This window comes from Lagenorhynchus albirostris, chromosome 14 (assembly GCF_949774975.1).
Source record: "Lagenorhynchus albirostris chromosome 14, mLagAlb1.1, whole genome shotgun sequence".
Taxonomy (NCBI): Eukaryota; Metazoa; Chordata; class Mammalia; order Artiodactyla; family Delphinidae; genus Lagenorhynchus; species Lagenorhynchus albirostris.
The window spans coordinates 51,118,235-51,130,375 of record NC_083108.1 but is presented as its reverse complement, the minus strand read 5'-3'; the positions used below and the strand labels follow the sequence as shown (position 1 = coordinate 51,130,375).

Sequence of the window (12,141 nt, the reverse complement as noted above, 5' to 3'; positions counted from 1 at the left end):
TACAGGGTGAGGCTGGATTCCAGTGGGAATGGAAGAGGAATCTTCCACTGAGATCAGATCTCACACTAGGATGGTGGCAGTGGAAATGGATAGGAAAGCTTGACCAGAGAGGCAACGTGGCGTAGGGGAGAGTTCATGGCATTTGGAGTCAGACAGGCCCAGGTTCGAATCCTGGCTCTGATGTCTATGGGATGTCATTTCAGCTCTCACTACCATGCCATCTTGAAGCATTATTATATGAATTAAAGGTGATGTAAAGTACCTATGTTAGAGTCTGACACAGTGTAGGCAGTAAGCGAACATCAGTAAACTGTGGATGAGATGATCATGACAAAAATATCTGCAGGAAGATTAGCAGGGTCTGATGACCTGTTGAGTTAGAGAATAAGTATAAGAGAAGACTTCAAGGTGTCTGAGTTTGACCACCTGGGGGATTGGGATGGTAGGAGTATTTAGGTTGGATGGAAATAAAAAAGTTGGGTGAAAGCTGGAGATCTGGCTTGGCAGGGCTAGTACCAAGGTCAGTTTTGGACACGAGCGATGGCACTGAAACATCCAGGTGGCAGTGGAAGGAGGAGGATGGAAAGGAAAAGGAGTCAAAGAAATGAGAAAACTGCGATGCTGCGAAGCTGATTAACTCTAGGTCTGTTTGATCAGTAAGTCTGACTTTACAGCTTTACCTTCAAGGAGTTGGCTAACCAAGGTTGATCCAGCATATGACCATCTTCTAAAACAAACCGTAGCTCCTCAAAATGTGTTCCTCCAACGAAGCATCTCCTGGACCTTTTTAGAAATACAGAATTTTAGCTCCTGCTTCAGACCTGCTGAATCAGGATCTGCATTTCAAAAATGTGATTTGTAAGCACTTGACAGTTTGAGAAGCACTGTTCTGTTCTAAAGCATGACGACCAGACCAGCAGCATCACAGCCCCTGGGAACTTGTTAGAAATCCAGATTCTCAGGTGCCTTCTCAGACTTCCTGAATTAGAAAGGCTGTGTTTCAACAAGCCTTTCGAGTGAATCCAGTGCACCGTGGAGTTTGAGAATCATTGCTCTAAGTCATGGAACAGACAGATTGAGCCCCCTCCCCTTGGGTGTATAGCCCAGAACACTGGAGAGATTGGTTAAACCCTGAAACTTAATTTGAGTCATTGTTCTATGCTGTTTCTCTCATCATTTTGCATTAAACACAGCTGAAGAACTCTTTTCACCGAAGAAGGGCACAATGCGTAAAATTACAAACCAAAGGAGAGAAACTTCAGCTGTGGCTTAATCTTCACAATTTACCCATCAAAAGTTATTGAGCACAATCATAGAAGATCAGTCCTTTATATGCTATTGCTCCTGGGAGACGCTATTAGTAAGACACACATAGGGAAAGGAAGACTCTCGCGATACTCCTTACAATGTGATTTTCACATTAAAATGTCAAGAGTCTATGTCTTCTGTGTTTCTCATCAGTCCGATGGCAAGTTCCTTTTTAATGGGTTAGTTTCTGGAGTCACTTGCAGAAGTGTTGGTGGTTTACCACTTAGACTAGAATGTTTTTCAAAAAGTTCAGCTGTGAGCACTAAAAATTTACCTCCTCTCATCAAAAATGTCTGTTTTTTCTGGTTGTTCCCTAGTTGTTATTTAAATCACTGTGATAACTTAAATAAGGGTCAGTGTCTGTTTTCTGTATATATGTAATGTACAAAGATGGTTATATATGGAGCATTTTAATCATAAAATTACCTATATTTTCTGCTATAGGTTATAGTACAGTATAGCTAGGGGCATGCTGGTAAAGCAATTGAGGGTGTGGGAGGGCATCATTTGTAGTGTTTGCCAATTTCCATGGTGTAAATACTCCTCCAGGGTTGATTTCAAGCTGCCAACTGTTTAACAACCGGTTCCCAAAATTCCTACAAATTTGACAATTGACTCTTGCAAGCCAGTAGGAACTAGCTGGAGCACACCAATGAAACAAACATCAAGGGACAAGTCACAATTTTTTTTTTTTTTTTTTGCTGTGCGTGGTTCTCTCACTGTTGTGCCCTCTCCCGTTGCGGAGCACAGGCTCTGGACGCACAGGCTCAGCGGCCATGGCTCACAGGCCCAGCCGCTCCGCGGCATGTGGGATCTTCCCGGACTGGGGCACGAACCCGTGTCCCCTGCATTGGCAGGCAGACTCTCAATCACTGCGCCACCAGGGAAGCCCCAGTCACAATTTTTTTGTTGTTGTTGCTGGTTGTGTCTGAATTACTGTAGGTCCAATAATGGCTGACACAAGTAGATTTGGGTGTTTTAAATCTCTTGTCATGTAGAGATCTTTACTGAAATTATAATTATCATAATGGAATGTGATCTTGAAACTGTTCTATGAGACAAAGTTCTCTATTTTCAAGTCATTAAATACGGTTATAATAATATAATGGCGAGATTTAAAGTGCTTGTGTTGTTCAAGTATGTTTAATTTTAAAATACCACTCATCCTATAAGAGGGCATGTGTAAAAACTACATTCTTAGTTATGGTATTTGAACCAAAATGCAAAAATATACTTTTGAAATGTGTTTTTGGTTACTATTATTAAGATTTGACTTTTCTTACAGGTATTCAGGAAGGAACACAATGTACCAAATGTAAAAATAACTGGGCACTGAAGTTTTCTATCATATTGTTATACATTTTGTGTGCCTTGTTAACAATCACAGTAGCCATTTTGGGATACAAAGGTAAGTACTCTTTCCTTTTTCCTTCCAAACAGCAAGTTTTCTTTCATTAATTTAAGCCTGAAAAAACAAGGACATTGGCAAGTGTGAAGTATTTCATTAATATAACTCTTGCCAACAAAACTTAAACATCTTAAGCTCCATCTTTGTGTCTTGAGCTTCTTGTAGCTGTGGGACCTGAAAGGAGAGAAGTAGCAATTCCTTTTGAGTCATTTCAACCATAATCATGGTCCTCTATGAGTTATAAAATTTTTTCCTCTTTGTTGCTTTTTCCTACTTATTTCCAAATACTCCCTCTTCCTCTGTCTTCTTCCATCTTATCTCTAAGAGGCCCCACGAAAACCCTGGAGTCAGCACATGGGAAAACTGTATTGACAGAGGATAAGACCTCCAAGAGATACGACTTACTTCACCTAGGAACTGGCCAATTAATTCCCTTTTGTTTCTCTTCAGCACCTTTACTGTGGTCACTGTTTATATACCCCCATAAAAATACCACCCTGTAGAAATTAAACACAGAGGTGGCACCACCACCTCAACGGTACTTTCTGGCACATGAGGCATTCTTTCAACATGTCTGGTTTAAGGTCAGTGGAGGATTTTTGCCTGAATCCTCCAGATCTGCAAAGTGGGTTGGTCCCCCCCACCCCCCCGTTCCAGACACCGCAGGTAGAAGGCGCCCTGATTCAGAATCACAAACTACGTAAACCCTTTTATAGAAAACAGCCACGGGGGACTTCCCTGGTGGCGCAGTGGTTAAGAATCCGCCTGCCAATGCAGGGGACACAGGTTCGAGACCCGGTCGGGGAAGATCCCACATGCTGTGGAGCAACTAAACCCGTGTGCCACAACTACTGAGCCTGCGCTCTAGAGCCTGTGAGGAGCCCGTGCACCGCAAGCTCGCTGCAACTAGCGAAAGCCTGTGTGCAGCAACGAAGACCCAACACAGCCCTAAATAAGTTTATTTATTTATTTATCTAAAAAATAAGAAAAGAAAACAGCCATGGAAGCCTCACAGAGACATGCGAGATAGATGTGATGTCTGGTTTCAGCAAGAGGCAGACATGGGGTCTGTTGATCTTCGCTCTGCCTTCCCTCGGCACTGACAGATTAACAGGGGAGAATTCCCACATGTTCCCTTCTCTGTTCCTTGCCCCATAGACTTGACCTGGGGACAGAAGGATGCAAGGTGAATTCCCTCCAGCTTGTAACTCCTCCCACTGCTCTCCCAGTGTTTATCGGTTTCCTGAGAAAACAATGTACTGGAATAAGAATGGGCTTTGGAGCCAGAAGGTCCTGGTCCAGTTCTTGAGTCCACCATTTGTAATGCAATTGTGAATGTTTATTAAGTGCTCGCTGGCGTGCCGGGCATCACGCTAAATCCTCTGCATGGCTGTGTAACCTGGGTATGAATCATAACCCCTTGGTGTTTCTGATTTCTTATCTGTAAAATGGCAATAGTAATGCCACTCTTCAAGGTGATTGCGATGAGCAAAGATGATGTAACTGAGCCCCCTGTCCTAAGGTTGGTCCCAGTAGCGAGTGACTGAATCTCTCTGTTCTTTGCTTCTTCATAACTGCGTTTTTACAGCTCTAGCTATGAGAATGGCAAAACATGTTAAAAAATACTCAGTATAGTCAGGGCTTGTTAAGTCCACTTTTAAGGCTATTTCCATGGAAAATTGTGTGCATCCTGCAGTGGGCTGACTGATGAACTTGGGCAATGGAAGTCTGGAAAATTACCAGGTCATTCTATCCATTTGCGATGAGTTAATCTAACCTAGGATTAACAGAGCAAGTGTTAAGAAAGGCTATTAAATCATGGCGGGGCTGGACAGAGGGAGGCGGGGGAGGAAACTTAGTGGGGAAAAGGAAGGTGTTTTATGTCCCAGGTAGTTCAGCCTGGTTGTCTTCTTTTACTGGGTCATTTAGGTCATTACTCACTTGACAACTTTTCCTAGTGAACTCAGATAAAGGAGATGCTTGAAATCAAACAGTCATTTAATAGGTATCTTTAGGGCTCAGCACTATGTGATATGAAAGTAAACAGAGATGAGAATGGTTTGAAGAAATAGCTCTGTATGGTATTTTGGTATTTTTACCTCTGCAAAAAGATAAGCTCTAGGATCTTTATGCCTTAAGAATTATACAGAAAGATACAAAATAGGGGGCTTTGTTTATTTTTAAAGTACAGATATTTCCTCCATTTTTATGACAGTAGAAAGCCCTTCTCGGCTCTGGCATATTTGTGTGGGCTGGTCCATTCACCCGGAACACCTTTTCCCTGTTCTCCACCTTTCTCTTTATGACTTTCTCTTCTTTCCCTTCATGTCTCCCTCAGACACATGTACCGCAAGAAGTCCCTGAAAGCTGAGTTGGGTGCCCTCCTGCTAGTCCCCATGGCATCCTTTTTTACTCTTAGCCCCTGTCGCACTATATCGTTATGGCCAATGGGTCTGTCTCACCACCCAAACTGTAAGCTCCACGAAGACAAGAGACTCTCTTTTATTTATCATATCTCCCGCTAGCACCTGGCTCATAGTACGTAATAGTTACCCAATAAAGTTTACTAAATGAATTAATGAGAAGATGGATGGATAGTTGCATGGTTGAATTGTAGATTAGGGCCGACTTCTATAAAGGCAGTCAATCAATGCCCAGGGACCTCTAAGCCAATTGCTGCGACTCAAGGCCCTACCTAGAAGCTTAAAATCCTGAAGATTACTTGGCCTGCTCTGGGGTGTATCTCGCCAGGATGAAGGGCGGGGAGTGAGACAAGTTGGAGTCCCCTCTTTTCCTCCTTCAGGGTCCCCATCCCTCAGGCTTCTAATGACAAAAATAAGGTAACACAACATGCAATTTTTGTCTTTAAACACAGCCTTAATGAGCTAAAATGCTGATATTTTCCAGATGTGTTTTCCCTTTACTTGAACAGTGATTCCTCTTTCTTGCTGATAAGATTCTGGTGACCCAACATGGTAAGAGGCAGAAAGATAAGTTCTCCCTTCACACATCTCCCTTTGAAGTCTGGAGGAACTCGCTCCACTTAAAAAAAAAAAAAAGGGGGCTTCCCCGGTGGCGTAGTGGTTGGGAGTCCGCCTGCCAATGCAGGGGACACGGGTTCGTGCCCCGGTCCGGGAGGATCCCACATGCCGCGGAGCGGCTGGGTCCGTGAGCCGTGGTCGCTGGGCCTGCGCGTCCGGAGCCTGTGCTCCGCGACGGGAGAGGCCACAGCAGTGAGAGGCTCGCGTACCGCAAAAAAAAAAAAAAAAGGGAAGAAAGAAACAAAAAAGAATATTCAGTGAAAAAGAGGTTTCTCTCGAGGAGAAGTTGGAAGGAAGTGAAATAGAAACTCCTTTATCAGAGTTTGCAAAGGCAATTCCATGGTGTTTTCCTCAAAACTGTTCTTTACTTCTCCTTTTATGTCACTTATGCAGCTACAAGTTAGGATGTAACTTAAGCTCCTTCCAGAGAATTTGCTGATCAAGTCAGAGGATTGCTGAGTCACCCAGACAGGTCAGTACACTGGCTGTGACAATGAGGCATGTCAGCCACTTTACAGAAAGCACATTCTCAGACAGTTACAGCTTGGTGCACCCTCTGTCCTGGACTCTTTATCATCGGTCAGTGAAGCTTCCATGACAGAAGCCACCTCCTAAATTCAGTGGGTCATTTTTCCTCCAGAACATTCCCTGAACAGGAAAATCCTAGTCTGTGGTCCTGCCCAGCAGGCATCTACCTTAAGGGAATTAGGATAAAGATGAAAGACAGACATCTGAATCTCTTTCAGTAAGAACCTCCTCTGATGCAACATTCCTAGTCATAAATGTCTGCCTTGCTGCTCGGCTCTGCCAAGGTGGCAGTTGCAGCTGGATAAGTAGGCTTTCAGATGTGCATCAGATCACACTGTGTAGCTGTTGTCAGAATCCACGATAACACCCTATAACCAGATCTTCTGTATTTTTGTAATGAAATATGAAATAGTGTTCAAGGTAGAAATGTCTTTATTACATCACGAAGGAGCATAACTGGTATTACTGGGAAGTCCCAGGTACCAGCAGGGGGCGTGTTTCTCAGGACCACAGTCAGGCTGGTACAGACCCTCGTGAGCACCCGGCAGGAGCTCTGTGCTCTGCTCTTGTTCCCTGTCCCCAAGGCCTGGGCCATGAGCTACGTCTCTTGGATCCTCCATGTCCAGCTCTGGGCCACAAACCTGGCAGATACTTGGTAAACATCTGAGGTTGATGACTGTAAAGGGAAGATAAAGAAGACATAGTCCTTCCCCTGAAGGGACTTTTCTTGGAAGAAACCATATTTAGGAAAAAGAAATACTGGATGAAAGGCAATGTGGAATTATAGAGCAAGCATGGATTTTAGAGTTAGATCTCCTGGCCTGGTATCCCACTTAGTCACTTATAAGCTGTGTGAGGGACTTCCCTGGTGGTCCAATGTTTAAGACCCCGCACTTACACTGCAGGGGGCGTGGGTTCAATCCCTGGTCAGGGAACTAAGATCCTGCATGCCGTGTGGCCAAAAAAATAATAAACATTTTAAAATTAAAAAAGTAAAGTGTAGATTTTTACCCCCCCAAAAATTAAAAATAATAAGCTTTGTCACTCTGGACAAGTTACTGAACATCTCTGAGCCTCAATTTTTTTCATCTGTATAACAGCAGTCATAAGGATTAACTGCAGTGACGATGCAGTGCACCTTGCAAAGAGCAGGCAATCCACAGAGGCTGTTTTTATTGCCATTCAGATAAAGGGTCCATTGGTGTGGAATCAGATCATCAGGCAAGGCTTAGCACGATGGGCTGGTGAGATTCGGAGTAGACCTTAAAGGACGGTGGAATCCAGACGAGGGAGAAGGAGGTTAGTGGCCCAGGCCAAGGAATGATACCAACATGCTTTTATAGAAAAGGTATTATTGTCAGATGATCCTAGAGAATTGAGTTTTGGGTACTTAAAGAAGGGCAACACTTCAGATATGACACCTAAAGCAATGATACTTTGAAGAAAAAAATCTGTCAAGAAACACTTTCCAATAAAGGGGAGCCTGTGAAAAAACAGACTGCTCGTGACCCTTCTGTGTTTCATGTTTGTTTTCCTCATATGAGAACAATCTACAAACTGAGGTCTCCCTCCAAAGATGGGGAGTTTCCAGGGTCAGAGAGGATGGTCTGCCACTATTTTCCTGACAGAGAATTTGTGCTAATGAGTTAAGAGTAAAAAAAAAAACAGCGAAAATGCTATGTGCTATTACAGCAAGTGTTACTTCTGGATCTCCATCAGTCTAGTATTTTAAAGCAGTTAGCAAGCTGCCAGTTTTGCAGCCCTCAAGTTTGCAGCTTTATACCCAGATCCTGTGTTTTTAAACACAGACACACAGGCAGTGGTGCATGTAACCAATTCATAATCCTTGTGGGCGGGGCAAAGAGTTTCCTAGCACCAAGGAGAAACCTAACAGGTTTTTGGGTTTTTTTCATGAACGTATTTATTCCTTTTACTCTATACAAACCTGAATTAGCTGTCTATGACAGTTCTGTGTTTTTAAAAAGTAAAATGGAAGAAAAATTAGAGAGGGTAGAAAATGACTGCCTGTCAGCATATTCAGAGGTTTCTTTGGCTTCCAGGAAAAAAGGTCAGGACTTAAGATCCTGTATGTGGTTTGAGGACAGACTGAGGCATGTGTTTGATTTGAGGATCAAAACTGAACCTAAACTTGTAAACATTCGTTTTTTTTTTTTTTTAAAGGGTAGCTTTGCTAAAATGTAGATGAAACATTTTGTTCTTCCCATTTTCCAGGGATTTAGGAATGTGCATGCCTATCAGACAACCCTCAGATTATTATAACTATACCTCTGTGTTTATATAGTCATCTTAAAAAAACGATAATTATTCAACTAAATGCCATACTCATTGCCAGTGTCGAGGCCTCCCTGCATTGGTTGGTTTATACGTTTGTTTGCATAACCTCTAGCTCAGTCGATTTTTTCCACAGGCCTCAGCAGCCAGCAGGCAGATTCTCATTTATTTAAATAAACGGTGTAATGAATAAGTATGTGATGAATACCTACTACGCGCCACACACTGAGCTAAGAGCTAGAGATAAAACCAACACAAATTGTCCTGCCCTAAAGGGTCTTAGAGTAGAGAAACCATGACAACACAGTGACGAGAGTCCTATAATCGGGAGAGAGACCCCTGCAACATAAACTTCAGCAAAGATTTCCCACAGGACGTGACCAGCTGAGTCTTGAAGAGCAAGGAGGGCTTAGCTTGGGGAAGAGGCCAGGGAAGAACATTCTACGTGGGGAGAAGCATGCATGGAAAGGCTTGGGGGAGAAAGAGCGTTTGGTGCAAAGCACATATTTCATTATGATCAGACTATATAGAAGCTTGAGATAGAGCACGACGAGCTTCTCCAGCTTCTCCACGCGTGGGAACATACTTCTGCTTCCTGATGGGAGCCTGGAGAATCTTCTCACGCAGTCCCACGTGGGTGGAACGCTTGCTGAATAAAATAGACTGGGTCTATTATATTATATTATATTATATTATACTTATATTATATAAGTAATATATAAAACATATTCATGCTTAAAAAATTAGTCATTATTTTTTAAAAAGCTATCAATACCAAGAGGAACAGTCAGACTTGATCCCAAGCTGCTAGAGGTTGGATCTCACAGGAGTTACTTCTGGAGGGATATACTCTTATTTAACATTTATTTTTTATTTTTTTCACTTAGTACACTTTATTTTTTTCTATCTTTATTTTTTTATTGAAGTATAGTTGATTTTCAGGTGTACAACATAGTGACTCAATTTTTTTATAGGTTATACTCCTTTTAAAGTTATTACAAAATAATGGCTATATTTCCCTGTGCTGTACAACATATCCTTGTTACTTATTTACTTTATACATAGTTTGTATCTCTTAATCCCTATCTTGCCCCTCTCCCCTCCCGTCTCCCCACTGGAAAACATTAGTTCTCTATACCTGTGAGTCTGTTTCGTATATATATATTCGTTTGTTTTATTTTTTTAGATTCCACATATAGGTGATATACAGTATTTGTCTTTCTCTGTCTGACTTATTTCACTAAACACGATACCCCTCAGGTCCCTCCATGTTGTTGCAAATAGCAGAATTTCATTCTTTTTTTATGGATGAGTCATATTCCATTGTATATATATGTATATATAGAGATAGATAGATAGATAGATATACACACACACACCACATCTTCTTTAGCCATTCTTTTGTTGTTGGTCACTTAGGTTGATTCCATATCTTGGCTATTGTAAAATAATGCTGTTGTGAACATTGGGATGCATGTATCTTTTCGAATTAGTGTTTTCATTTTCTTCATATATATACCCAGCAGTGGAATCACTGGACACATGGTAGTTCTGTTTTTAGTGTTTTGAGGAACCTCCTTACTGTTTTTCATAGTAGTTGCACCAATTTGCACTTTCACCAAGGGTGTAGTAGGGTTCCCTTTTCTCCATATCCTTGCCAACATTTGTTATTTGTAGACTTTGAGGATAGCCATTCTGACAGGTTTACACCTGTCAAGGTGTAAATGAGATATGAGATATCAAGGGGATATCTCATTGTGGTTTTGATTTGCATTTCTCTGATGATTAACGATGTTGAGCATTTTTTTCACATACCTGTTGGCCATCTGCATATCTTCTTTGGAAAAATGTCTGTTCAGATCTTCTGCCTGTTTGTTTGTTTGGTTGGTTGGTTGGTTGGATTTTTTTTGGTGGTGGTGGGGATCTCCTGGAAGATGAGTTACAATGACATGGCTTGAGTTGTAAGGAACAAGAGACAGTTGTTGAAATGCGTCCATTCCAGATGAATAGGGAAACACTGAAGTCTCAAGAAATGTTGCATTGAAAGGATGAGAAGAAAAAGATGCTGAAATCAGAGAGAAGGTACACCATGTCTTGAAGTTCTGTGGTTTATAGCCTCAAAGATAGAAAAGTAGAGTAAAATTGGGTGATGCTGATTTCAAAAGGAGGAAAGGGTTAAAAGATATTTCAAAGATAAGGATCAAGATGTGCCAGAGGTAAACAATTATGTCAATACCTACAGTGCCCACTAGGGAGGACCTCCAGGGAAGTGGTGTTATTGGGAAGGAATCAGGTTTTCATTTATGTGAATAGGTACAATATTAGAGAAGGTAGAAGATGAAAGAGATTATGACATAGGATGGATCACTGTTAGGGAGAGTAAGAGTTTTCTTCTTTATAGACTAGAGTTTAGTGACCTGGATATTTTTATTCCAATAATACAAAAGATGAAGGCTGGTATAAAGAGAAGGAAATAGATAAAAGTGAGTCTGACACTGCAACTTTGGAATTCAGGGAGGCATCGAGGATGCCATAAATCAATTTAAAAAAAGATAGATATATATGTGTGTGTGTATACATATATGTTACATATTCATTCTCTATTTTAAATTACAATAAAGTATAATTCAGTAAGTTTGGTGTTTATATAATAAATCTGCCCGTTTTTTAAAAAAATTTATTATTATTATTTTTTTTTGCAGTACACGGGCCTCTCACTGTTGTGGCCTCTCCTGTTGCGGAGCACAGGCTCCGGACGCGCACGCTCAGCGGCCATGGCTCACGGGCCCAGCCACTCCGTGGCATGTGGGATCTTCCCGGACCGGGGCGTGAACCCGTGTCCCCTGCATCAGCAGGCGGACTCTCAACCACTGCGCCACCAGGGAAGCCCAATCTGCCCGTTTTTTAATTGGCATGTTTGTTTTATTGATATTGAGCTGCATGAGCTGTTTATATATTTTGGATATTAACCCCTATGGGTCATATCATTTCCAAATATTTTCTCTCATTCAGTATGTTGTCTTTTCATTTTGTCACTGGTTTCCTTTGCTGTGCTAAAGCTTTTAAGTTTAATTAGGTCCCATTTGTTTATTTTTGCTGTTGTTTCTTTTGCCTTAGGAGACAATTCCCAGACATTTTAGAATGGTAAATTTAAATTCATAACCATGGACAATTACTGCCTTCTGAGAACGAATAATGACAGTGGCTTTAACACTGCATCACTAACTTTCCCTATCATGTACAATCAGGAAAATGCTGGGAAAAAAGTCTTCTTAGTCAATTATTATTTGGAAACCCACTTAGGCATCTTCTTGGGAACCGATAAAGATTCACTTGTCACTACGGAGAAGCAGATTTTCAGGCCTCAGTGATGAACTCATGACAGAGAGTAGCAAACACCCTTGACTTTGCATCCCTTTTATAACAACTTTATGTATAGACTTGAGCTAGATTTTCTTTGCCATGGAATCTCCTTCCATATAATCGAGTTATACCTACCAAGAATTGTAGGGAGTGTGATAAGTGACAAAATATTGTGTTATGCCTCCACCTATGGAAGTTAAT

At 41.6% G+C, this 12,141-nt stretch overlaps 1 protein-coding gene across 1 annotated transcript in view; it reads left to right on the top strand.

Annotated features, from left to right (window-relative positions):
• Window positions 1-12,141, top strand: part of COLEC12 (collectin subfamily member 12) — a 186,978-nt gene that overhangs the window by 141,102 nt on the left and 33,735 nt on the right. The window contains exon 3 of the mRNA XM_060121547.1: window positions 2,594-2,716. Within this exon, the coding sequence (XP_059977530.1) occupies window positions 2,594-2,716 (123 nt within the window). The remainder of the gene's footprint in view (window positions 1-2,593; window positions 2,717-12,141) is intronic.